This window comes from Myxozyma melibiosi (assembly GCF_037950935.1).
Source record: "Myxozyma melibiosi strain Phaff 52-87 chromosome Unknown BZA70scaffold_8, whole genome shotgun sequence".
Lineage (NCBI taxonomy): Eukaryota > Fungi > Ascomycota > Lipomycetes > Lipomycetales > Lipomycetaceae > Myxozyma > Myxozyma melibiosi.
In genome coordinates, this window is record NW_027042922.1 from 251,596 (window position 1) to 273,822 (window position 22,227).

The following is a 22,227-nucleotide window of genomic DNA, read 5'->3' on the forward strand; positions in this document are numbered from 1 at the left end:
CTAATGTGAGATACCAACTATTACTTTGGGATGTGTAGCTATGTAAAGAACCACTGTATTGAAACTATCCGTAAATCATCACTAAGAACTAACACCAAAACTAAACTCCTCGGCGTCGCTCGACCTTGACAAAGAGGTTCTCCTGCTGTACGAACCAGTAATTTCTAACCTCCCACTCCAAGTCCGGTGTCGCGAGCGAAACCTTGTATTCTCTAAATAGTTGCGGGACGACCTTGCTCATCTCCATCATGCTAATGTTTTTGCCGATACACGAGCGCGTTCCCGCGCCGAACGGGAACCAGCACTGGTTCATCTCCTGCAGCTTCGAAGGTGAGGCCTCGAGCCAGCGCTCGGGCGCGAATGTTTCAGGCGATGGGAAGATCGTCGGGTCGTTGTGGATCACCCAGGCGTTGATGCCGACGGTGGTGCCCTCGGGGAAGAAGTGGCCTGCGATCTGCGCGCCGCCCTTGGGAACTCTGCGTTCGAGGATGAGGCCGACGGAGGGGTGCATGCGGATGGCCTCTTTGATGCAGGCGTTGAGGTAGGGGAGATGGGTTGTGGACTCCTTGTACGAGACGGGCTCGGAGAGTAGTCTGCTTGCCTCTGCGTTGTCGAGCTCGGCGACGAGCTTGTCGAGCTTGGCCGGGTTCTTGAGGAGGAAGTAGATGATTGCGCGGAGGGCGATGGCGGTGGTGTCTGAGCCGGCAAAGACGAGGGTCACGAGCTGGATCATGATGTCGAGGGTCGTCATCTTGCCGCTTGTCTCCTCCATGACGGTGGTCCACTTGCTGAGCATGTCCTTGCCGACGGCGGCGGTTTTGACGGTGCCCTTTTCGTCAAAGAAGCCGTCGCGGGCTTTGATGGCTTTGACGGTGAAGTCGACGACGCCGCTCTGCTGGTGCATCTTGGGGAAGAGCAAGGGGATGAGCGGGTTGTTGAGGTACAGGTAGCGCGTGTAGGGCACTTGACCGGTGAGAGTGAGGAGGGGCAGGACTTTCTGGAGCTGGTGGATCATGAGGTCGATGTCTTTGCCGGACTCGAGGAAGCCGAACTTCTTGGAGAACGAGAGCTCGCCAACGACGTCGAATGCGTAGAACTGGAGCCACTCGCCGAGGTTGACAACCTTGTCCTGGTCGGCGAAGCGGCCGAGCTGCTCCATGAAGAGCCTCGAGCAGCTGTCGACCTGGGCCTCGAGCTCCAAGACCGAGCTCATGGAGTATGAACCGGCGACGAGCTTCTTCTGGTCGCGGTGGTAGGCGGGGTCGACGGCGGAGAAGAGGCCGTGGTGGTTCTTTCTCTCCCAGGGGATTCCCCAGAGCGGGTAGAATCCGGTCTTGATGAAGTTTGACTTGATGCCGTAGATCATCTGGATGGCGGCGGGGTCGCCGATGGAGACGACGTTGGGGGCGATGCGGACGAGGAGGCCATGCTTTTTGTGGAGGGCGACGAGAGTCTCGTGGTGGTGGGCGTGGTAGACGCTGACGAGGCGCCAGAGGTCTGTGACGGAGGCGAGGAAGGGGCCGGGTATGGAGTAGAGGCCGTGGGTGAATTTATTGTGGAGGAAGTAGAGGAAGATGAGGAAGGCGGAGACGGCGTAGAGGTGGTTTGAGAGGAAGGATGATGCGGTGGAGAAGTGGGCGGCGACTTCGGGGTGCTGTGCGGAGAAGGCGGCCATGGTGAGAGAGGTGATGTGAGGGAGATATGAGATGAGGGAGGAAAGAGGAAGAGGAAGATAAGATGACAGAAGATATAAGGCAGAGTAGCAGATAACAGAACAGAAGCAGCAGGGGTTATATGCCGACGAAGCCGCCGAGGAGAATCGATTGACCGCAGAACAGAGAGGAGGAGGGGGGGAGGGGAGAAGGAAAGCGGGGGTGGGGTAGTGGAAGAAGATGCTCTGGACGAAGAGAGCGGGGTGACGTCAAGAAGGAGGAGCGGCGGAGGATGAGAATCTGGGGAAGAATAAAATAAGTCGGGGAGGTGATGTGCAAGTGCTCGATCGGGGAAGAATAAGAAGCTGCGGGGAAGGAGAATCCCCGCACACTGGCATCAGTCGGCTGTGCGGCAGTGTAGGTCTGGATAAGAGTGGGAGTCAGTAGTAGACAGTCAGTAGTAGACAGTCAGTAGTAGACAGAGTATCAGACACAGTCAGTAATATCAGACACAGACAACAACAGCAGCTCTTCTCCGTGCTCTCCACCCCGGTTCTCGCCTGAGTCAGTCCATTGGGTTAGGTCTCTGCTACAACACCCGCACGCTGACTTTGGCTCTGCCTCTGCCTCTGCCTCTGCCTTCACTCTCCTCGGCCTATTCTTGATTCACTTCACAAAAATTAACTGAACCGGAAATTCGCTGCTGCGACTGTTTTGCTCTGAAAGAAGCCCCGCTTTGGTGTTTAGTTGCCGAGAGGACTTCAATTGCATTACGATCATAGGAATAGTCAACTGCATTCAGAAGTAATAGTTGCAATGTCGCAATCCCAATTCGCTCCTCTGCAGAACGATCTCATCCTCAGAGCTGCCAGAGGTACTCACTGCTCTTTACTATCTACTCCTCGTCATCTCTAACACTTCTCCAGGCCAACCCGTCGAACGCCCTCCTGTCTGGGTCATGGTGTGTTGTCACTTATCTCTATCTCTATCTCTATCTTTACTCATCCTGACTCTTCTCTAGCGACAAGCTGGCCGCTATCTCCCTGGTACCTTCCCCTCCTAACCTCACTCTCACCTCCCCTGCTAACAACATCGTACCCAGAATACCACGTCGTCAAAGGCTCAAACAACTTCTTCGTCTGCTGCCGCGATGAAAATCTCGCCTCCGCCATCACCATCCAGCCCGTAGACCACTACGACGGCATCCTCGATGCCGCAATCATCTTCTCCGACATCCTCGTCATCCCCCAAGCAATGGGCATGGCCGTCGACATCCTCGACAAAATCGGGCCCCATTTCCCCGACCCCCTCCGCGTGCCCGACGACCTCAAAAAACTGACCGTCGACGTCGACGTCAAGAAGGAGCTCGACTGGGCGTTCAAGTCAATCACCGCGACCAGACTCAAACTCAACGGCAGAGTCCCTCTTCTTGGTTTCTGCGGCGGGCCTTGGACTTTGATGGTCTACATGATCGAGGGCGGTGGCACTAAATTGTTCAGATACGCCAAAACCTGGCTTTATCTCTATCCTGAAGCAACCCACCAGCTCCTACAGCGCATCACCGACGTCGCTATCGAGTTTCTCGCCCAGCAGGTCGTCGCCGGTGCTCAGGTACGTCCTTTTTTTTCAGCTGATAGCAACAACTATATTCTAACACCAGCAGATGCTGCAAGTCTTCGAGTCCTGGGCTGGCGAGCTCGGCCCTAACGAATTCAAAGAATTCTCCCTCCCCTACCTCATCCAGATCATCACCGGTCTGCGAAAACGACTGCTCGAGCTCGGCATCACCGACCATATCCCCGTCACCTGCTTCCCCAAAGGCGCCATGTACGCCCTCGACTGGCTCGCCGACACTGACTACGACGTCGTCTCCCTCGACTGGACCATCGACCCCAAAGAAGCCGTCAAGATCGCAAACGGCAGAGTCGTTCTGCAGGGAAACCTCGACCCGGGCATCATCTACGGCTCGGACGAGGTTATCTCGAAAAAGGTCGAGCAGATGATTGCTGGTTTTGGCGGCGGCAAGCAGGGATATATCGTCAATCTCGGACATGGTACGCAGCCGTTTATGGATCCTGCGAAGCTTGGTCATTTTATGAAAGAGTGTCATCGATTTGGCAGTGCATAGACCCTACTCCTCATACATCTGTATATTACTCTATGACCATTTACCTTAATATCACTAATATACATTAATGCTCCGTATGTTTCTGTAGAAAAGTAATGGATCCTGCAACTTGGTCATGAGAGTATCATTGTTGGCAGCGCATAGATCTCACCATCTGTATATTACTCTATATACAACCACTACTACTAATATACACTAATGCTCCGCATGCTTCCGTAGCAAAGAAACCGGATGCAAAGCCAACACATCCGCCCTCGATGCAATCTCAAACGACGCCGTCTCGCTTATCTTTTTCGCGAGCGCCTCCTCAATCTCCGTAATCACCCCAGACTCGTCCACCTTGATCTTCTTAATCTCCGGGCCTTCACTCTCGCTCGAGTTGTAGACAGTCAGCCAGGCTTCGCCGTTGGTACCGGAAACAGCTGCGTCTAATAAATCGTATTTTTTTGAGCTTAGGAATCTTGCTGGCTCGGATTGTGATTCGGGGATTTTGAACGAGAGCAGTTTTTTAGAACTATCAAAAAAGTCAGTAAGTCTCACCAAACATCATAATAGTTCTGCCAACTCACTTGTCGTCAAACACCAACACAATCTTCAACTCTGGAATCTCCCAAATTCCGGAAACAGCAACCTCAAACTCACTATCCTCCTCGCTCGGCTCAGCACCTATATACGCCTCCAACTCGATCTTCTCCACCAGCTCGCCCGTAGTCCAGTTCCATCGCGCGAGAAAATCATCTCCCCCGCCAGACAAAAGCGTAGTCGGCGCCCACGACGGGACCAGCAGCTGCGAAACGTACTGCATATGCCCGAAACAGAATCGCTCAATGACACATGCCTCCGGGTACCGCGTCACCCGCACATGCTCATCTCGATCGCTCGAGATCGCGTACCGCGCACCCTCGACCTCTGGCGTGACGAGCAAGTCGACGAGCATCGACACGTGTCCGAAAATCGGCTCGATATCGTACCCGCTCTCGTTCTCCGCGCTCGAGAGTTTGGAGTGGCCTGGTTTGGAGCCGGCAGAGGGCACGATCGGGAGGGAGTAGACGTCGCCGAATTTGTCGCCGAGAAGCAGAGTTTCGTTGCTGTCGGTGATTGCCAACGCAGACGGGCGTTTGGGAAATTTCCTATCAAAAGTCAACAATCCTGCCGTTAATGTATAACGTCCGAGCAAAGAGCCTACCTGGAGTATTGCAGAGAAAGATCCGTCGTGCTCAAAACGACCAACGACTTGAGCTCATCAGTGCTTCCGACAATATACCTCCCGTCCTCCGAGCAACTCAGCGTCCGAAACGCATTCCGCACGACTTTCGCCTGTTCAGTCTTTGCCTTCTTCTTCTTTGGCTGCTCGTCCTTCGTCTCATCGGCCGCGATCAGCTCCGTCGACCACTCCTGCACAAGCACCCCCGTCGTCGGATCAAACTCCTGCAGCTTCTCGCCCGCGGCAAGATACAGTCTGCCGTTAGTTCTATTAAAAGCCAGCTTCTGCACCGGGTGTCTCATCTTGTCTGACTGTCAACTCCTCTCTCTCTCTCTCTGTCTCGAACTCATCTGACAATTTTTTTGTATCTTACATAAGCGCGGCTCAAGAAAGCAGACCCCGTGACTTCGCGTCGGACCGCGTTGCTGCGTGCTGGAGACGGGCAGCGTGATGGATTCTACCCGCGCAGACGCGAGCTGAGATCTCCCACTGCGCGTGCGAAGCGGAAGATTTGTTTGGAAGCATACTGGTTTGGAAGTAGGCTTGGAATGATCAGTTGAAGAGTTGCTTTAGAGTGTTGCTGTTGTAGTTGAATGCTGCTACTGTTTAGCTGGCAATGTCTGGCATCGGTAGGCTGCCGTCGGTGAGCGCGGTCGACAATGAGGATGCTCAGGATAGTCTTGAGATGACGCCGGCGTATGTTCTTTCTGTGGCTGTTTTCTGTGTGGACGAATGCTGATAGTGTAGGCCTTCTATCACCGCATGGCTTGATGCCGAATCTTTTACGGCAGAGAATGAAGATGTGCATGTCAAGGTCAGCCATACCTATAGCTTACCAGCTACTCATATCTCAATAGCAACAGCATCGGACTTACAGCGATCTCTAGGACACCGAAATGGACGACAGCATACCCGGACGTTACGGTTACCTCTATCTTGATTCGTTCATGGGCGCTTTGGACGTAGTTTTGAAGCTTGAGAGTCATCTCTTCAGCAAATCAGAGTTGGACCTATTTGACAAGTTCCAGAGTCTTTCAGGTATATATTCTCCACCCCGTCTCTGTGGTCATGACTAACCCAGACTATAGACGACTGCAAAAAGCTCTACGTAAGACTGTTTATGCGCCGCCGAAACCACTGGCTCCGCGTCTCCTCGTTCGACTACTACACCGAGATCGCCGACCTGACCCACAGCTGGCAATCCCTCGTATCCTCCACCGTCTTCGCCGAGCAGCTCGACCTCGGCTCTGCGGCCGACACCGACGAGGTTCTGTCGCTGCTTGGAATTGAAGAGTTGAAGTTGCTTAGCAAGCAGTTTAATTGCTCGGGCGCGAAGGGCACGAAGCGGGAGATGATGGAGAGGTTGAAGATGCAGACGGACGGGCAGACGTATCTCAGTTTGTCGAGCAGGGGCTTGTCGCTTGTGTACGACAGTAGCGGGAAGAAGATGTACAAGTCAGTCAAGCTGCTCAGAAAGTCTATGGAGCTCCTGGGTATGTCTTGTGAATAAGATAGTGTGTGTTGTGCATGTACTAACCGTGTGCTCCAGGACCATGCATCAAGCTACGGCCTGAACCCCTAGCGGTCTTCGACCGAGTCCATCTAGTTTTCTACCGCGCCCGCTCGTTCGACGAGAGCTCGTTGCGAAAACTGATCCTCGCCCGCATCTCCAAGCGCAACTTCCCGTCCTATTTTGTTCTCCGCAGCTCAGAAGTCTTTCGAACCCGCGACGAGCTGCTGGCGTATGAAGAAGCGCTTAAAGTGCAAGACGAGGTCGATCAGGCGTTTGAGCATGGGCTCACGCCGTTGCTCGAGCAGATGTACGAGCGGCTTTTGCCGGTCTATGGGATTTGGCAGATCGCAATCAAGCAAGACCGCCAACTTAATTCCGAACGCGATCATTACCTCAAACGGTTCACGGCGACGTATGTCCACACCCGACTCGTGCACAAGTACGCGTTCGTGCTGTCCCGGCTCGGACGCTACCAAGACTCCTACGACGTCTACTCTGCTCTTCTAGCGCAGGACATGTATCGCCAGGGCAAGCGAGGTGATTGGTACCAGCGCAAATCCCTGATCGAGAACCGGTATTTCGGCGGCGTGGACAAAGACGAGCGCGAGCGCAAGGCGTGGAAGCGGAAAGCGCTGGAGACGTGCGAGCGCGGGCTGCAGGATCCGAGGACGCATTTAAAGTATCATTATGATCTGGCGAAGCGGATTATGCGGTTAGAGAGAGAGCTGAGGGTGTTGCCGAGAGAGAGGCATGTGTTTGATCATGTTGCGCTGAAGGAGCCTACGAAAAGAACTTTTTATGGTCTGTCTCTGTTTTTTTTCATCATTTTTTTGGCTTGTTGATGGTTGACTGACAGTGGGATTAGGAAAACGGATATCTGACGTCGTGGTGGGACGGAAAAGTATCTGGCTGAATGATGAGCAGGAGCAGTGCTCTGTCGAGGAGATGTGTCTTGCAAACTACGAAAAGCTCGGATGGCGCGGTTACCACACCGAAGGAGGCATCCTGAAAACCATAGTACGTATCCCCCCTCCTGAGATGAACTAACGACATCGAGCACTGCTGACCCCAGAAGTTTGCCTACCTCTTCTTCGACATCATCTTCCTCCCCGTCCCCTTTGTATTCGAAACCGAATTCCAGAACGCGCCGCTTGATTTCGCAACCGACGCATTCTACCTCACCCGCGCAAGCGAGATCAACCACTGCCTCGCCGAGATCGAGAACGGGCGCACGGCGGAATTGATCAGGGCCGTGTACGAGCGCGAGCAGGCGAGGCAGACGGAGTGCGTGGGGTTGGATTGGCGGTTTGAGATTCAGGATGTTTTGGAGGCTGCGGAGGTAATTACTGAACGAGGGTGTGTTTGAAAGGTGGAGCAAGTTTTACTGACGACGCGGTTGGTTTAGTGTATTGGAAATTCCGCGTTATCTGTCTTATGCCGCGTATTCTGCGAAGAATACCAGCACCGCGGCGGCGGTCTTCCCGATCTCTTGTACGCACTATTCCCCTCCTCCTGCTTTTAACCAATGTACTAACTAAATTCGTTTCTGTAGTCTTTGGAAATACGACGAGAAACGGGCGATGTTCGCGGAGGTCAAGTCTGAGAATGATAGGTTGTCTGATACGCAGCGGCTGTGGGTTGACGTGCTTATCGGAGCTGGGGTCGAGGTTGAGCTTTGTGCTGGGCTTGAGGAGGGGTGATTTTTATTTGTAAATATATATTTTTGGATTGACTAGATACATATATACATAGAGAGTAGTTTCATAAATGGCTGAATATCGATAATTGCAGAGGTGCTGGCAACGCGCGGCTCAAGGGTTTGCAAACCATCAATTATTTACGCGTGCAATTAAACACTCCATCTCATCCTCCGCCTCCCCCATCCACACCCACTTCCCCCGCCACAACCTCAGCAGTAGCCAATAACTGCTCTAAATACAACTCCTGGACCGCCGGTAGGTTAGATCGACAACCTAGGGCGAGTTTGATTTGCGCATCAGAGACGAGGTCCTGTTTGTGAGCGAGAGCGGTATCAGGCCGAGTGCAGCGCGCGCGACGGGCGCGGTATGGTAGTGTTACTACCATGAGTAATAATGAGAAGGACGTTTATGAAGTAGTGGACGCGGTATGTATTTCAGACACTTTATGTATTTCAGACACTTGTGTCTCTGGATCTGGAAATACGAGGAAAGGAACGCTTGTGGCTAACTGTTCCAACACCATCTAGGACTCCTCCTCTCAGCCGAGTAAGTGAACGGACGACAAAATGACTTCAGAACGCGTGATTTTTTTCCTAACAGGGACTGGAAATATAGCAGAAGAATCACCGAGTAGGACCACGAATTCCGTGATGCACTCGCCCACGCAGCAGCGTCCTGTCAGTCGCGGATTAGTGCGGCCGCCTGCGGGGGCGTCGCTGTTGAGGAATTATTCGAAGCGGTGAGATTCTGTTTTTGGAAGATGGATAAGTGGATGTGGAAGCTGATGAGTTTACGTGTGTGTGGGTGTTTAGACCGAGTGACGCTACACGGATTGCAAAACCTCAACCTGTAAGTTCCGATCTGTCATTCACCACCACCTACCAACAATACAGGATCTAACGACCGCAACCAGCGCCACCTTATTTCACCCTTCACCCCGCTCAACACGCTAGACCGAAGCATAGGCGGGATAGTAAGCAAAGCCAAGCGAGCGACAAAGTCGGTCGCGAACTCGACCGGGTTTCATAATTTCGATAGTGGACGGAAACGAAAGCATGAGGAGATGAAGCCCCGGGGTGGGACAGCTGCGACGGCGGGAGCGGGGAGGCAGGTTAAGAAAGAGGGGCCGATTCAGCTTGATAGTGAAGATGAAGAAGCGTCGCCGCCGAAGAATAAGCAGTCGAGAGAGGCGGGGGAGGAGGAGGAGTATTCGGTGCCGGTGAGGATAGCGTACGAAGACAGGGTAGTCAACGCGCCAAAGACTCCGACTCCAAAGAAAGCAGCTGCGACGCCGCCGTCAAAGATTAACAAAAATTTCAGAGCGGTCGAGTTCGAGATCGAGAACCTGGTCTTTGGTCTTTCCGGAAAATACAGTAACGCGCCGGATCTCCGGTTCCAGCTGATGATCACGCCGAAACGGTCAGAGAGCGTAGTGCACATCTTACAAGCGCACAAGGAGATCCCAGACATGACCTTCCGCCACGACGAGATCGACCGGATAAATTACTGTCTGGACTCACTCGACATCGCAATCAAGCTGTGCGTGCGCAAGACGTCGACTCATTTCGAGACGAGCGCGGATACGGTGCTGTTCAAGATCAGGATCCCGGAGACGGCGACGTCGATGGCGAATTACGCGATTAAGAATATCGAGGATCTGTCGGAGGTGTTTAAGACTAAAGATCTCCGGCCGGATGAAATGGAGCGGTTCAGACGCACGCCGCGGCCGAGTCGGCGGCGGTCGTTGGTCGATGATCGGGAGGAGCAGAGTGAGCCGACAAAGTCGCCGTATTTTGCTGGAGATGGTGAGAAGACAGGGGAGCAAAAAAGTCCTGCTGAGACGAAGCAACTCAAGAAATATGGCTCGAGTACCCGAAAACTGATCGACGACGACCTGAGCAGTTTTGTTCCAAAAGGGTGGGAAAAACCCAGCACATCCTCGACACGGGTGACGAGACGGAGTAGCGGCGCGTTGAAGGCATCTACATGGGCCACCACCGATCTCGCAAACTACGATCTGTCGGAAGACACGGCCATGAGCACGCGCAGCCAACCTACGCGGAAGAAGCTGGTTATGGGCGAGCCGCCGCTAGACTACCGGTTCGGGAACAAGACGACTGTAGTCTCGCAGGACGATTTCAGCCGGCTTGACGACGGCGAGTTTTTGAACGACACGATTCTTGATTTTTATCTAAAGTACACTATCGCGGAGCTGCAGGTTCACAAGCCTGATGTCGCGAAGGCGACGTTTGTGTTTAACTCGTTCTTTTACAAGAAATTGACGGAGCGGGTGAATGGTGGCAAAAGCGGGTTCGAGAGCGTGAAGAAGTGGACTACGAAGGTTGATATTTTTAGCATGAAGTATGTGGTTATTCCGATCAACGAGAAAGCACATTGGTACGTCGCGATTCTGTGCAACCTGGATAAGCTTGTGGACGGCGCGAGTAAGAAGACAGAGGCGGAGGAGGCCGGGAGTGTGTCGGAGGATGTCAGATCGGATTCGGTGGAGGTTGACGTGGTTGATATCGACCTGCCGACGTCGAGATCTGGGATCAAGCGGTCTTTATCGTCGACGATCAAGAAAGCGAAGGTAGCGCCGAGTTCAGCTGACGAGTGAGTAGTACAGAGAGTATTATTATGTACAGCATCGATGCTAACTTTTTTGATTCAGTCCGACAATCTATGTCCTAGACTCGCTAGGTCTTCGACACAACACCATCTTCCGGCCGCTGCGGGACTACCTCGTCGCGGAAGCCAAGGACAAGAGAGGCCTGACGATCGACCGCGACGACATCAAGTCCAAACACGGGTTCGCACCCACCCAGCCCAACTACTGCGACTGCGGCGTGTACGTGGCGCACTACGTCGAGGCGTTTCTGTCAAAGCCGGACGCGTTTCTGCAGCTGTGGGTCGATAGCGTGAATCCGAAGAAGACGGTGGAGAGTCAGCTGCTCAAGTTGTTTGATGTTAATAAGTTGAATAATAAGAGGGAGTATATACAGCGGCTGATTCTTAGGTTGAGGAGGGAGGTCACGGGGGTGGGAACGTCGCCTTCGCCCGAGCCGACGGAGGCGGAGAAGAGTGCGGCGAAGGGTGAGGTGGAGGAAGTTAAGGAGATAGAGAGGTCAGGAGACGCAGAGGAGAGCAAGAGCGGTAAAGAAGACAGCAGGGAGATAGAGGAAATCACGCAAGACGATAAGGAGACAACGACAGACAAAGGGGATGAAGAGAGTACATCTGGCCCGGAAGTGTCAACTGATGCGGCTCATGACGTGGAGGCTCATGACGTGGACGAGGACAAGTTGACAACAGAGAGGCAGGATACGGAGACGGGTACGGAAACAAACGTTGAAGATACAGCTACAGAGGATGCGCCGAACAAAGACAGATCAGAGGACCACGAGGCGATGAGCATCGACAGCGAGACAGTAGCAGAAGAGGCCGATAAGATCATCGAGGCGGTTGAGAACGCGTCGAGGATGGAGGTCGATGTCGATGTCGATGCGGCGGCACCTCTAGAAGAGAGTCTTTTAGACTCGTCGACGACGGAGGATGGAGAGGGTCGATAGAGTGTTGGTTTGTTATGACTATGCGGTGGGGTGTGGGTGTTGGTAAGGACCGATCATGTGGGTTCTGAGTTGTCTTTGTCTGGTTGCGATCTTTTGTGTTTCCGTTTGGCTCGCTGCTGTGTAGATTAGAGGTCTTGCTGCTGCTTATATATTATATATTACATATTACATACAGAGTAAATACTGCAAACAGTCATAACTATATCTTAACTGATATAAAGATCTACTGATATAAAGAGCACCCAAGCCAGCTGGCGGCCAGATTTAGACTGACGAGGCGCCCCTTTAAGTTGTTTACTTCCGCCGGTGGAGGCCACACCCCTGTCGCGATCTTCCACAAGCGACTCACCGTAGACTTGAACACCCTCCTCCCTCCAGCTGTTCTTCTCTTCTACAAAATGATCTCGAGATCCCCCTCTCCCTGCTCTTTCCCGCAGCCGGATCTACCACATGTCTGACCTCCTCCTACCCCCAGACTCAATCCTCCCTCCTCCGCCCGACGAGATCCCAGACTCGATCCCGCTCGACGAGGTCCCGCTCGAATTCGCCGACCCGCGCTGGCCGCCCTCTAAAGACAACCCAGGCTACTACCTCACCCACTGCCCGAACCACTACGCCTCCCCCGGCACCCTACGCTTCGAGCGCACGCGCATCGTGCGCATCCACCGCGACTACGCCACCCCGCGCGAGCGCGACACGCCCACGTTCGTCGACGCGTACCCGGGCTTCCCGCTCTCGCTCTACATGCGCGAGGGCGAGTTTGCCGATCTGATTGCAGAAGTGAATTACATGCTCGACCTCGCGTTCTCGCCGCGCGCGTGGGGCAACGTCGTCGACGCGGTGCTCGGCGTCGCGAGTTGCTGGCTCAGCGAGGTGTTTTACAAGTCGTATCATAAGCGCAAGATCCTCGAGCTCGAAGGGTTTCTCGAGGAGCTGAATGCGGAAGTCTACGCGCCGCGCGGGATCAGGGTGATTTCGCTGCGCAGGTCGGCGTTCATGTCGCTTGATATCGAGGTACCCTATCCGTTCCCGTACCGGTACGTGTCAGAGATCAAGTCCGGCGCGGCGGAGAAATATCATGCAAGACGCGCGCGTCATGAAGAGGATGAAGCGGAGCGTGAAAAGGAGAGCGGCAACGAGCAACGTGCTGCTAATAGAGGCGCGTTGGTCCCGGCGATTATCGTGCATGCGGACACGAATGATCAGACAGAGGAGTTTCGCGGCCGACGGCGGGAACGGACTTGTGATCGCATTGGACGGGGGTCGAGAAGTGGATGATTGTGCAGTGAAATCAGGAATGACTGCGGAGTCGATGTTGAGTGTCGACGTTGTTCAGGATTAGTATGTAATAAAGCATGCTGCAATTAAGACTCATGACAAAAAGAAGTAGCATTATAAGCTTATGCAGAGCGGAATATGAAAATCTAGTTTGATGATTGTAAAGAACATATGCATGACATGATAATGCAACCCGAAAAATGAGAATGGAAGAGGATAAGAAAAATATTAGAAAGCAACAATACCCAAGATGAACACCTCATTATATGACCCCAAAACCAACAGAAAGAAAATGGCATGACGTGAGAGAATAGAGAGCGGCGTAAGATCACAGATTGCGACTAACTGACCTTGCTGGCATACGGATTCCGACCACGAATCGCGGCACCGTACTTTACAAACAAAAACGGAATCGGCAGTAACGCAACGCCGACAAAGCCCATCACGCTCGCGCCCCATCCCATTCCGATGTTCTTAAACATGACTTTACTAAAGATCGGGAACGCGGCGGCCATGCATGACCGCAAGAAAGTAGTCGCCGCGATGGCGGAGGCGCCGTAGCGCGGGAAGGCGTCGACGAGGTAGTTTATGCAGCCTTGGAAGACGGTGATGAAGCCCATTGCGAGAATCACGAGGCCGATCACGGGCGCGATCCACGGATACTCTGGTCCCGAGGTCCAGCCGAAGATGAAGAGCCCTGCCGGCATGAACACGGAGCCGAAGCGCATGGCGAACAGGCGCTGCTCGGGAAGTGGCTCGCCGCCGCGGCTGGCGAGGACCTTTGCGTAGTGCAGCGAGCCTACTATGTTTAGCAGGCCGCCGAAGCAGACGCCGAGGAAGATGCCGATGGCGGGCAGTGTGGAGACGACTTTTCCCCAGCCGCGGACGTCGGCGAAGGTGAGCGGGATGGCGATGACGCCGATGTAGAGGATGCCGAACACAAACGAGCCGTAGATTGACATGCAGGCGACGATAGGCGTGAGCAGCATCGCGAACGGACGCATAAAGTGCCGCGTGATCATCTCCTTGATTGTGAAATCCCACTCTTCAATCTCAGAGTGATAGGCCCAGTCGCCGGTGGACTTGCGCAGCTCGCGCGCTTTCCACGAGAGCAAGACCGGGGGGTACGTCTCCGGGATAGTCATGATTGCAAAGACAAACATCACGAGCGCGTAGATGCCCGAGAAATACTGACTCCACCGCCATCCGTCCTTGCCAATAGTCGAGAACCCCGCGCCGATAATCGCGCCGAGCGGGGGTCCACCCGTGACGACGAACGAGTACAGGACGAGCGCGACGGCGCGGATGTTTGGCGTCCAGATGTCGCCCAGCACGCCGCCGGTGTTTGCGATCGGCGCGCCGCCAAACAGGCCCTGGAAAAACCGCATGATGAGGATCGTGGCGAAATTGTTGGCGGCGCCGCAGCCGATGGAGAAGAGGCCTGAGAAGGCGAGCGGGATGATGACGCCTATTCTGCGGCCGTAGACTTCTGATATCGGGGCGAAAAGCATGGGACCGAAGCCGACGCTGTCAAGTCAAGTCAGAGTCAGAAGACTGCAAAGATAGTAAACGAGAGAAAGAACAAACCCGAGAAGAAAAGTCGAGACGCCGAGGGTCGCGACTAAGGGCGACACATTAAACTGCTGCGAAATATCCTCCGATACCTGCCCATAAATCGACGACGCGGCCTGCGGCCCAAAAGTGCAGAGCGCATATGCAAAGGTGGTGTAGACTTTTTTCCCAATCGACCAGTTGAGAGGTTTGAAGGGGTCGTCGGGGCCCTCGAACTGGACGAGATGGTGGTCGTCTTTCTCTTTCGAGGGGGGGAGTTCGGTGACTGTGGTGGTCGGGGCTTTGGCGGAGGAGATTATGGGGTCGATGTAGGAAGGAATGCTGGAGACGGAGGGAGAGGGCGAGGGGGAGGAGTTGTGCTGGTTGGAGAGGCCGATGGCGCTCTCTTCGTCGTCTTCTTCAGAGTTGAGCTTGTGCATTTCGCAGAGTATGCAGCACTGCTATAGATGGCAGCACTTATAGATGGAAGAGACAAAGGGAGAAGAAGAGCGGCATGCAGAATAACACTCAGAGCAAAGCCACGTCGAGACCAGGTTCAAGTTATTTCATTCCGAATCAAACAGCGGAGCAGCCATCGAGTTTTCGTTCTTTTCAGTGCCGGGATTCCTGCTCCAAGGTTTCGGTGAGGGATCCGAAGCTCGAGCCGTGAGTCAGCGAGCAAGTGTCGATTTGAGACGGGACAACTGATAGCGGAGCAGATAAGTGCTGCTCTTATCGCAGCCGTGTCTGGCTGCATGGCGTTCTGGTAGCTGCCCCCATTCTACAGCACCCACTTTGCTCCTTCCTACAGCACTGCATCATCATCAACACAGCAGCTTCAACTGCTCTCACGAACTCGACTCTGCTCTGCGCTGCTCTGCCCTCGCTTTTACCCGTCCTCGGACCCCCAGAAAAGGTTTCAGTTTAAAGGTCATAACTCTAAAGCTTAATCCGCAATAATTAAGCTTATGTAACTAAGCTCTAAGCACATCACGTGACTAAATACTCTGTCGGGTGCGGTAGCCGCTCAGTCGGCGGAAAACCCGATGCGGGCGGGTGACTAATCGCTTACCGCTTTTCCGAGGACCCTCCTTCGCGGTACCTGCTCCGCTGAAGGAAAAGAGAAAAACTCGACGGATTTACTGCCTTTCTCCGCGTGGGACTTTTCTTTCTCCTCCTCCTCCTCCTCCTCCTCCTCTCCTCCTCTCCTCCTCTTTTTCTCCTCATCCAAAATGCCCTCCCCCCCTCCGTCTGAAAAGTCCTCGCCGCTCTCGCCCTCGCCGGACGACGACGCGCTCATCTCCTCTCCCAACGACCCCGCCAGCGCAACCACCGCTGCCACAACCAGCAGCATGCTAAACGAGAAAGCCGTCAAGGACCCAGAAGAGCCCGACTCCGAGAGCCATACCGACTCCGTCATCGACCCGGACGAGTTCCTCGTCCAGTTCGAAGGCCCTGACGACCCCTTCTGCCCGCTCAACTGGACCTTTCGCAAGAAAGCGTTTACGACGATGATGTACGCGTGCTGCACCTTTGGCCCGCAGTTCTCGTCGTCGATCTACGGCCCCTGTGTCGACGACATTGCTTCTCTCTACGGCGTCTCGCACGAGGTCTCTACCCTTGGTGTCTCGCTCTTCATTCTGGGGTATGTTTTAAAGTTTCCATATTCATTCTGATTTCTGTCCGGCCTAACAGTCTTTGTTCTCTGATTCAGCGTCGGATTCGGCCCTATGCTCTTCGCCCCCATCTCTGAGGCTTTCGGCCGCAAGATCGGCTGCGTCATTCCCTTCTTCATCTCTGGCATCTTCGCCATCGGCTGCGGTGCCGCAAACAACCTGCAAACCGTGCTCATCATGCGCTTCTTCCAGGGTCTCATGGGCGGCGCCCCTGTTTCCAACTCTGGCGGCGTGCTCGGTGATATCTGGCGCCCGGATGCGCGCGCGACCGCGTTAGTGTGCTATGCGTTTGTCGTCGCGAGCGGGCCTACTGTCGCGCCCATCGTTGGTGCGGCGATGTCGGTCAGATTGGACGATGGCTGGAGATGGACAGAGTACCTGTCTGCCATCTACACGTTTGTCATTTCGTTCCTGATTGCAATGTTTGTACCTGAAACCTACCACCCTGTTCTACTCTCGCGCAAGGCCAAGCAGCTACGGTTGAGCACGCAAAACTGGGCATACCACGCCCACCACGACGAGTGGGATCTGACGTTCCAGCTTGTGGTCACGAAGCACCTCAAGCGGCCTTTCCAGATGCTCTTCACTCCGATCGTCACCTGCATGTGTCTCTATGGCTCGTTTGCCTTTGGCCTGCTTTATCTCGGCGTGGTCGCTATCCCCGTGGAGTTCCGCACTATTCGCGGATGGAGTAAACTGCCGTCGAATCTACCCTCGCTGGGTATGTTTGTCGGTATCTACATCGGTGGTGTGCTAAACATACTGGGCGGGATCAGATATAAGCGCGCGATGAAGGCAAACGGCGGAAAACCAGTGCCAGAGGAGCGGCTGATCGTCATGCGTCTCGGCTGCTTTCTGATTCCAATCGGCTTATTCATCTTTGGCTGGACATCGGATCCAAAGTACCCGTTCATCGCGCCCATTATCGGCGTCGCGATCATGGCCTGTGGATTCTTCACCTGCTTCCAAGGCTGTCTCAACTACCTCGTCGACGCATTCACCGTCTACGCAGCCTCTGCCATCGCTGCCGCCACCTTCTCGCGATCGTGCATGGCAGCCGCATTCCCTTTGTTTGGAAAAGCGCTGTTTACGAATCTGGGCGTGAACTGGGGCGCCAGTCTTGTTGGATTTATCGGGATCGCTGGAATCCCGATCCCGTTCGTGCTGTATAAGTACGGACCGACGATTAGAAAGAGGAATCCGTATAGTATAGACGGCACGAAGTATTGAAGCTGCATTCTGCATTTTCGTCGCTCTTTTTTTCTCCTTTTTGCTTGATTACAATCTGTTTTTAGAGCATTGCATACTCGAGAGAGAACATTGCATGAGTTTACGGACTGGCGTTTGTTGAGGTTTTATTTTTCTTCGTTGAGGTGGCAAGTTATGTACCGTCAGCATAATCCGTAATTTTTAATTCTACTCTTTCCATCTCTTTCCTTTCTGTAGTCATATCCGACGTAGATAGACAAAGATAGAATGACATTACACGCATCCGAACAATGCTAACAAAGAAAGTTAGTCATATTCCGTTCTGTGTCCAAAGCACAAACGCGTGAAGCGAAGCGAGCTGTCGGAAGTGTGGCGGTTTGGGAGGGATGGCGGGTAAGGTTTACCGGATCTACAGCACCACAGAATAAATAGATGAGTGAGCGACTTTATTCACGGTTTTTGTATCTGTGTTTTTATAATAGTTTGTAGTTTACTGACACTGATCAACCCAACACCAGCATTAAACATAACCAGAGAATTCTTCACTTCCTCATAAGAAGCAACTTCAGAAGCAACTGAGAAGACACAATACAGTTCACACTAGTCCCAATCCTGACATCCGGTGGAATCAGCCCGGTCCGTTCCGGCAAAGTTGACAGGCACGCGCCTCGCCACAGAGCCGCACGCGGTCCTGCCGATGGGCGGATCATTTCCGTCGGATGAAGAGAATTCGAGTGATTTGTTTGCTATCCGATGGCTGGATTTGTATAAATATATAGCAGGCCGCTGCTGAGGAGTTTTGCAATGATAAAACACAGTACAGAAGCAGGATTAGTTGAATAATAACACCGAGATGATTCTCCAAGACTTTGATCTCGAGAAACTCGAAAAGTTGCATACTGCTCCTAACCTGCACAGTTCCCCCTTCGACTTTGCCACGCTCGACAACTCCCCTGCCTCCTCCGCCCCGATCTCGCGCTCAGTCTCCTACGCCGACATCGACCACCTGCGCATCCTCCCCACCACAAACACCTCAAAAATCAGCCCGTTCTCGCTGCGCTATGGACACTACAACTACTTCACGGCCGACGACAGCCACGAGGAGATCGCGGACTTTACGCCGCAGCCAACCCACGTCGATCTCGAGAAATTCGTCGTCGGCTTCGACGGGCCTGATGATCCTTACTCGCCGCTGAATTGGCCGCTGCGGAAAAAGATATACACGACGCTCGTGTATTCGCTCTGCACTTTTGGGCCGCAAATGTCCTCGTCGATCTACGGATCCGTGGCTTCGAATATCTCGACGCAGTTCGATGAACCGACCTTGATCTCGCTTTTGGGCGTCACCGTCTTCATGATCGGGTATGTTCTCTCATAACTCTCTTCCTAACATCACGATCCTAACAGTCTTTAGAATCGGCCTAGGCCCCATGCTCTTCGCCCCCGTCTCCGAGCTCTACGGCCGCAAGCGCGGCGTCATCGTCCCCCTCTTCTTCTCCGGCATCTTCGCCCTCGGCTGCGGCTTCTCGCAAAACTTCGCCACAATCCTCATCTGCCGCTTCTTCCAGGGTCTCTTTGGCGGCGCCCCCGTGGCCAACACCGGCGGCGTGCTCGGGGATATCTGGAAGCCTAGCATGCGCGGCATCGCGCTCGTGGGATATTCATTTGTCGTCACGGGAGGACCGGCTGCCGCGCCGCTGATCGGGGCCGCGCTGGGCACGTTAGGAGTTGAGAAGGGCTGGCGCTGGACGCAGTGGTTTTCAGCGATATACTTGCTGAGCGTGTTTGCGCTCGCGCAGATCACGGTCTGCGAGACATATCACCCGCTGCTGCTGACCAAGAAAGCGCAGCGCATGCGGCAGGAAACAGGCGAGTCGCGGTATCATTCGCGGCTGGAGGAGATCGAAGTGACGCTCTACAAGATCGTGACGAAGCACCTCTTGCGTCCGTTCACGATGCTCTTCACGCCCATCGTCTTCCTGCTCTCGTTCTACGGCTCCTTCGTCTACGGCGTGCTCTACCTCGCCATCGTCGCCGTGCCAATCGCGTTCAAAGACGTGCGCCAGTGGTCGACTGTCATCTCCACCCTTCCCACCCTCGCCATCGTCTTTGGCGTCTCCTGCGGCGGCGTGGGCAACGTCGCAGCTGCGCTGCACTACAGCAAAGTCCTCAAACGCACCGCCGGCGAACCCGTGCCCGAAGAACGCCTTGTGGCCATGAAATTCGGCTCGGTACTCATGCCAATCGGCCTCTTCATCTTCGGCTGGACAGCTGACCCTTCCTACCCCTGGATCGCGCCCGTCATCGGCCTCGTCCTCGTCGCTGCGGGCTTCACCACAATCTTCCAAGGCTGCCTAAACTACCTCATCGACGCCTTCCCGCGCTACTCCGCCTCCGTCGTCGCGGCAACTACTTTCTCGCGTTCGCTCACGGCCGCGGGGTTTCCGATCTTGGGACACGTCATGTTCTCTGGGTTAGGAGTGAACTGGGGCGCGACGATCGTGGGCTGTGTCGCCGTGCTGCTGGTGCCGATTCCGTTTGTGTTTTATTGTTTGGGCAAGAGGATCCGTGGGAAGACACCGGTTGATCTTCAGCTGTGATCTTCTTTTTGCTTAATTGTGTTTTGGTGTTTGGTGCATATTTTGGGATTTCATTCATGGTTATTGCATTTTCGGACTACTTCACACATCATGACTTTTAATAAACATCTCTATTTTTGCATACCTCCATCATCTCATCTCATCTCTATCATAAACAAAACTAGCTCAATGTAGTAAAAACTCACAAACGCCTTACATATACTCTAAAACAACAACATTCTAAAGCAGCAACAAAATACCAGAAATGCAAGCAACTCCAACCACGACCCTCACGTCCAAACCCCTCCCGCTCGCGGCCCCAAACTTATCGACATACCCCAAAAAGTTACACGTCGCGTTCTCGAGCATGAAAATATCGCCGTTGCTCACGTTCGCGTTCACCCGGCCGTAGACGTCGTACAGGCCCTTGTCCGGCGACGGGCACTGGAAGGTCAGGCCGACGGGGCAGTTTTGCATTACCTTGTGGCAGGTGTAGCTGCAGGGCTGGAGCTCGATGTAGGACTCTGGTTTGAGCTCGTTGTTGATCATGTCGTTCCTGCTCTCGCCTGCGCTGCGCAGCGCGGTGCCGTTGACGGGCACATGCTCCCATCCGCCCTCGTAGCTGCCTGTCGTCGACACCGGGAGCGCGTACACGCCCGTGTCGTCAAAACACCGCGGGATAAGCGTCAAGCAAAGCCACCGGCGGTAAGCTTCGAGACACTGATCGCACGTGCGCATGAGGCTGTAGCGGTCCTCGTCCGAGACGTCGCAGGGCGTGAGCTGCATCGACTTGTTGAAGCCGTCGTAGAGCGACTTTGCGGTGTCATCGTACCAGTTCTTGAGCGCGTTCATCGACATCGAGCTGTTGGACGGAGCAGAGTACGCGACTTCGACGCAGAAGTCGAGGTTGTAGATGATTTGGCAGGTGCTATCTGTACGTCATCTATGTTAGCCACTGCTTCAGCATCGAGCAAATTATTAAAAAGTGACGACTACTAACTCTTCTTTGTGGTGAACGAGATCGAAGGATAAATCACTCCGATCCCAGACACGCTCTCGTCAGGCTGCGCAAGGTAGGCGGTGTACGTGGTCGCCGCCGCGAGTCCCTTGAGATGCATAGTCTCGCGCGTGTAATCGTCCCAGAGCACGTTCGTCGTATTCACATCCGCGTCCTCGTCCGAGAACGTGTACCCCCCGTCCCTGACCGCGCAGTACGACCGATTGAGGCCGGTCAAACTCGTCGTGTCGTTCGGGTACACGTACAGTCTGTACGGGCGGATGTCGTCGTCAGCCGCGGTCCCGTTGTCGGGTGTCTTGGCGGTGAGGAACAGCGCGGAGTCGTAGTCGGTGTCGAGAAGGAAGACCGATGAGGTGTTTGAGTACCCTGCCGTCACGTTCGACGCGGTGGTCGCAAGCAGCTGGATCGTCCATGTGCCGCTCCATTTCGAGCTGTCGTACTCCGGCGTCGTGATGTTGATAAATATGTTGTCGTACCCGTCGTCCCAGGTCGCGGCCGCAAAGCCGTAGTCTACAGTCTCGTTATAGTCAATCGAAGACTCGGTGCTGAAGCTCATTGTCGATTTCGTCGACGACGTGGCCTGCAGCCTCAGCGTCAGATCAGAAAGATACTCCTCCTCCGTCGTCTCGTCCGTGTCATTCACCAAACTCGGCTGCGAACACACAGACACATAGACCGCAAAGAAATCCGCATCATCATCATCATCATCATCATCCGACGGCTTATACCGCCACAAACTACTCGTCCCGCTGCTCAAGTCGTAATTCAGCGTCGTGTTCAGCGTCAGCGCAGTATACTCCACCGCCCGCGCCTCCAATCGTTCGGCAAAGTACCCGGCCTGCTGTATCTGCATCCCGCCCAGCTCGTCCTCAAGAGCATACTCATACCCCTTCTGCTTGCCGCCGTCCCAGACTGCGTCTGCGTTTACCTCCGCGTCCGCAGCGCCAGCTGCGCCTCGTATTATTGTCGTCGTCAGCAGCAGCGCTGTCGCGAGCGCGGTGCGCCAGATTCTCGTCCGAGGCGCTGGCTTGCGCCGGCTTCGTGTCCACATTGTCGAGAGAAAGACGAGTGCGGCGAGTGCTGTCGGTGGTCAGAGAGAAGTTCTAGGGGGAAGGTTGTTGAAGGAGGTTTTGGCGGTGGTCGAAGGTGT

General features: G+C 54.2%; 10 protein-coding genes across 10 annotated transcripts; 6 read left to right on the forward strand and 4 right to left on the reverse strand.

Annotated features, from left to right (window-relative positions):
* Nucleotides 1-43: 43 nt before the first annotated feature.
* On the reverse strand, nt 44-2,135 carry BZA70DRAFT_280563 (putative cytochrome P450). Its single transcript, XM_064912982.1, has one exon. The coding sequence runs from the start codon at nt 1,673-1,675 to the stop codon at nt 101-103; it is 1,575 nt and encodes a 524-aa protein (XP_064767390.1). The 5' UTR covers nt 1,676-2,135; the 3' UTR covers nt 44-100.
* On the forward strand, nt 2,091-3,855 carry BZA70DRAFT_280566 (Uroporphyrinogen decarboxylase). Its single transcript, XM_064912983.1, has 5 exons — nt 2,091-2,526; nt 2,579-2,613; nt 2,674-2,698; nt 2,755-3,263; nt 3,316-3,855. Exons 1-5 carry the CDS (start codon nt 2,469-2,471, stop codon nt 3,778-3,780), a joined length of 1,092 nt encoding a protein of 363 aa, XP_064767391.1. The 5' UTR covers nt 2,091-2,468; the 3' UTR covers nt 3,781-3,855.
* On the reverse strand, nt 3,833-5,473 carry BZA70DRAFT_280568 (uncharacterized protein). Its single transcript, XM_064912984.1, has 3 exons — nt 4,967-5,473; nt 4,350-4,910; nt 3,833-4,294 (listed from the first exon to the last, which is right to left on the reverse strand). Exons 1-3 carry the CDS (start codon nt 5,284-5,286, stop codon nt 3,976-3,978), a joined length of 1,200 nt encoding a protein of 399 aa, XP_064767392.1. The 5' UTR covers nt 5,287-5,473; the 3' UTR covers nt 3,833-3,975.
* On the forward strand, nt 5,474-8,314 carry BZA70DRAFT_280571 (uncharacterized protein). The gene is made up of 9 exons (XM_064912985.1): nt 5,474-5,680; nt 5,732-5,798; nt 5,872-6,022; nt 6,073-6,477; nt 6,534-7,298; nt 7,363-7,514; nt 7,573-7,836; nt 7,903-7,988; nt 8,050-8,314. Exons 1-9 carry the CDS (start codon nt 5,601-5,603, stop codon nt 8,195-8,197), a joined length of 2,118 nt encoding a protein of 705 aa, XP_064767393.1. The 5' UTR covers nt 5,474-5,600; the 3' UTR covers nt 8,198-8,314.
* Nucleotides 8,315-8,361: 47 nt separating this feature from the next.
* Nucleotides 8,362-11,954, forward strand: BZA70DRAFT_280573 (uncharacterized protein). Its single transcript, XM_064912986.1, has 6 exons — nt 8,362-8,622; nt 8,725-8,743; nt 8,813-8,936; nt 9,010-9,046; nt 9,111-10,810; nt 10,869-11,954. The coding sequence occupies exons 1-6, from the start codon at nt 8,581-8,583 to the stop codon at nt 11,764-11,766; spliced, it is 2,820 nt and encodes a 939-aa protein (XP_064767394.1). The 5' UTR covers nt 8,362-8,580; the 3' UTR covers nt 11,767-11,954.
* A 463-nt stretch (nt 11,955-12,417) lies between these two features.
* Nucleotides 12,418-12,771, forward strand: BZA70DRAFT_230983 (Golgin subfamily A member 7/ERF4; the record flags this gene model as incomplete). The annotated part of the gene is made up of 1 exon (XM_064910242.1): nt 12,418-12,771. A coding segment is annotated over one exon (354 nt), but the record flags the coding sequence as incomplete, so codon positions are not given.
* A 614-nt stretch (nt 12,772-13,385) lies between these two features.
* BZA70DRAFT_239645 (putative MFS multidrug transporter) lies at nt 13,386-15,035 on the reverse strand (the record flags this gene model as incomplete). The annotated part of the gene is made up of 2 exons (XM_064910477.1): nt 13,386-14,571; nt 14,632-15,035. 2 exons carry the CDS (start codon nt 15,033-15,035, stop codon nt 13,386-13,388), a joined length of 1,590 nt encoding a protein of 529 aa, XP_064767396.1.
* A 715-nt stretch (nt 15,036-15,750) lies between these two features.
* BZA70DRAFT_280578 (putative MFS multidrug transporter) lies at nt 15,751-17,894 on the forward strand. The gene is made up of 2 exons (XM_064912987.1): nt 15,751-16,240; nt 16,310-17,894. The coding sequence occupies exons 1-2, from the start codon at nt 15,828-15,830 to the stop codon at nt 17,499-17,501; spliced, it is 1,605 nt and encodes a 534-aa protein (XP_064767397.1). The 5' UTR covers nt 15,751-15,827; the 3' UTR covers nt 17,502-17,894.
* A 67-nt stretch (nt 17,895-17,961) lies between these two features.
* On the forward strand, nt 17,962-20,188 carry BZA70DRAFT_280580 (MSF drug transporter). Its single transcript, XM_064912988.1, has 2 exons — nt 17,962-18,842; nt 18,895-20,188. The coding sequence occupies exons 1-2, from the start codon at nt 18,334-18,336 to the stop codon at nt 20,078-20,080; spliced, it is 1,695 nt and encodes a 564-aa protein (XP_064767398.1). The 5' UTR covers nt 17,962-18,333; the 3' UTR covers nt 20,081-20,188.
* Nucleotides 20,189-22,220, reverse strand: BZA70DRAFT_296147 (stretch-activated Ca2+-permeable channel component-domain-containing protein). The gene is made up of 2 exons (XM_064914514.1): nt 21,060-22,220; nt 20,189-20,991 (listed from the first exon to the last, which is right to left on the reverse strand). Exons 1-2 carry the CDS (start codon nt 22,126-22,128, stop codon nt 20,300-20,302), a joined length of 1,761 nt encoding a protein of 586 aa, XP_064767399.1. The 5' UTR covers nt 22,129-22,220; the 3' UTR covers nt 20,189-20,299.
* Between the last annotated feature and the right edge of the window lie 7 nt (nt 22,221-22,227).

Coding starts and splice junctions, on each gene's coding strand:
- BZA70DRAFT_280563 (XM_064912982.1), bottom strand. CDS start 1,675: ATGGCCGCCTTCTCCGCACAGCACCCCGAAGTCGCCGCCCACTTCTCC.
- BZA70DRAFT_280566 (XM_064912983.1), top strand. CDS start 2,469: ATGTCGCAATCCCAATTCGCTCCTCTGCAGAACGATCTCATCCTCAGA. Junction 2,699..2,754: donor AGCTGGCCGCTATCTCCCTG/GTACCTTCCCCT, acceptor CATCGTACCCAG/AATACCACGTCGTCAAAGGC. Junction 3,264..3,315: donor AGGTCGTCGCCGGTGCTCAG/GTACGTCCTTTT, acceptor TAACACCAGCAG/ATGCTGCAAGTCTTCGAGTC.
- BZA70DRAFT_280568 (XM_064912984.1), bottom strand. CDS start 5,286: ATGAGACACCCGGTGCAGAAGCTGGCTTTTAATAGAACTAACGGCAGA. Junction 4,911..4,966: donor CTTTCTCTGCAATACTCCAG/GTAGGCTCTTTG, acceptor GACTTTTGATAG/GAAATTTCCCAAACGCCCGT. Junction 4,295..4,349: donor GTGTTGGTGTTTGACGACAA/GTGAGTTGGCAG, acceptor CTTTTTTGATAG/TTCTAAAAAACTGCTCTCGT.
- BZA70DRAFT_280571 (XM_064912985.1), top strand. CDS start 5,601: ATGTCTGGCATCGGTAGGCTGCCGTCGGTGAGCGCGGTCGACAATGAG. Junction 6,478..6,533: donor AAAGTCTATGGAGCTCCTGG/GTATGTCTTGTG, acceptor CGTGTGCTCCAG/GACCATGCATCAAGCTACGG. Junction 7,989..8,049: donor GGCGGTCTTCCCGATCTCTT/GTACGCACTATT, acceptor TCGTTTCTGTAG/TCTTTGGAAATACGACGAGA.
- BZA70DRAFT_280573 (XM_064912986.1), top strand. CDS start 8,581: ATGAGTAATAATGAGAAGGACGTTTATGAAGTAGTGGACGCG. Junction 8,937..9,009: donor TTGAGGAATTATTCGAAGCG/GTGAGATTCTGT, acceptor GTGGGTGTTTAG/ACCGAGTGACGCTACACGGA. Junction 10,811..10,868: donor GCGCCGAGTTCAGCTGACGA/GTGAGTAGTACA, acceptor TTTTTGATTCAG/TCCGACAATCTATGTCCTAG.
- BZA70DRAFT_280578 (XM_064912987.1), top strand. CDS start 15,828: ATGCCCTCCCCCCCTCCGTCTGAAAAGTCCTCGCCGCTCTCGCCCTCG. Junction 16,241..16,309: donor GTCTCGCTCTTCATTCTGGG/GTATGTTTTAAA, acceptor TCTCTGATTCAG/CGTCGGATTCGGCCCTATGC.
- BZA70DRAFT_280580 (XM_064912988.1), top strand. CDS start 18,334: ATGATTCTCCAAGACTTTGATCTCGAGAAACTCGAAAAGTTGCATACT. Junction 18,843..18,894: donor GTCACCGTCTTCATGATCGG/GTATGTTCTCTC, acceptor AACAGTCTTTAG/AATCGGCCTAGGCCCCATGC.
- BZA70DRAFT_296147 (XM_064914514.1), bottom strand. CDS start 22,128: ATGTGGACACGAAGCCGGCGCAAGCCAGCGCCTCGGACGAGAATCTGG. Junction 20,992..21,059: donor CTCGTTCACCACAAAGAAGA/GTTAGTAGTCGT, acceptor GATGACGTACAG/ATAGCACCTGCCAAATCATC.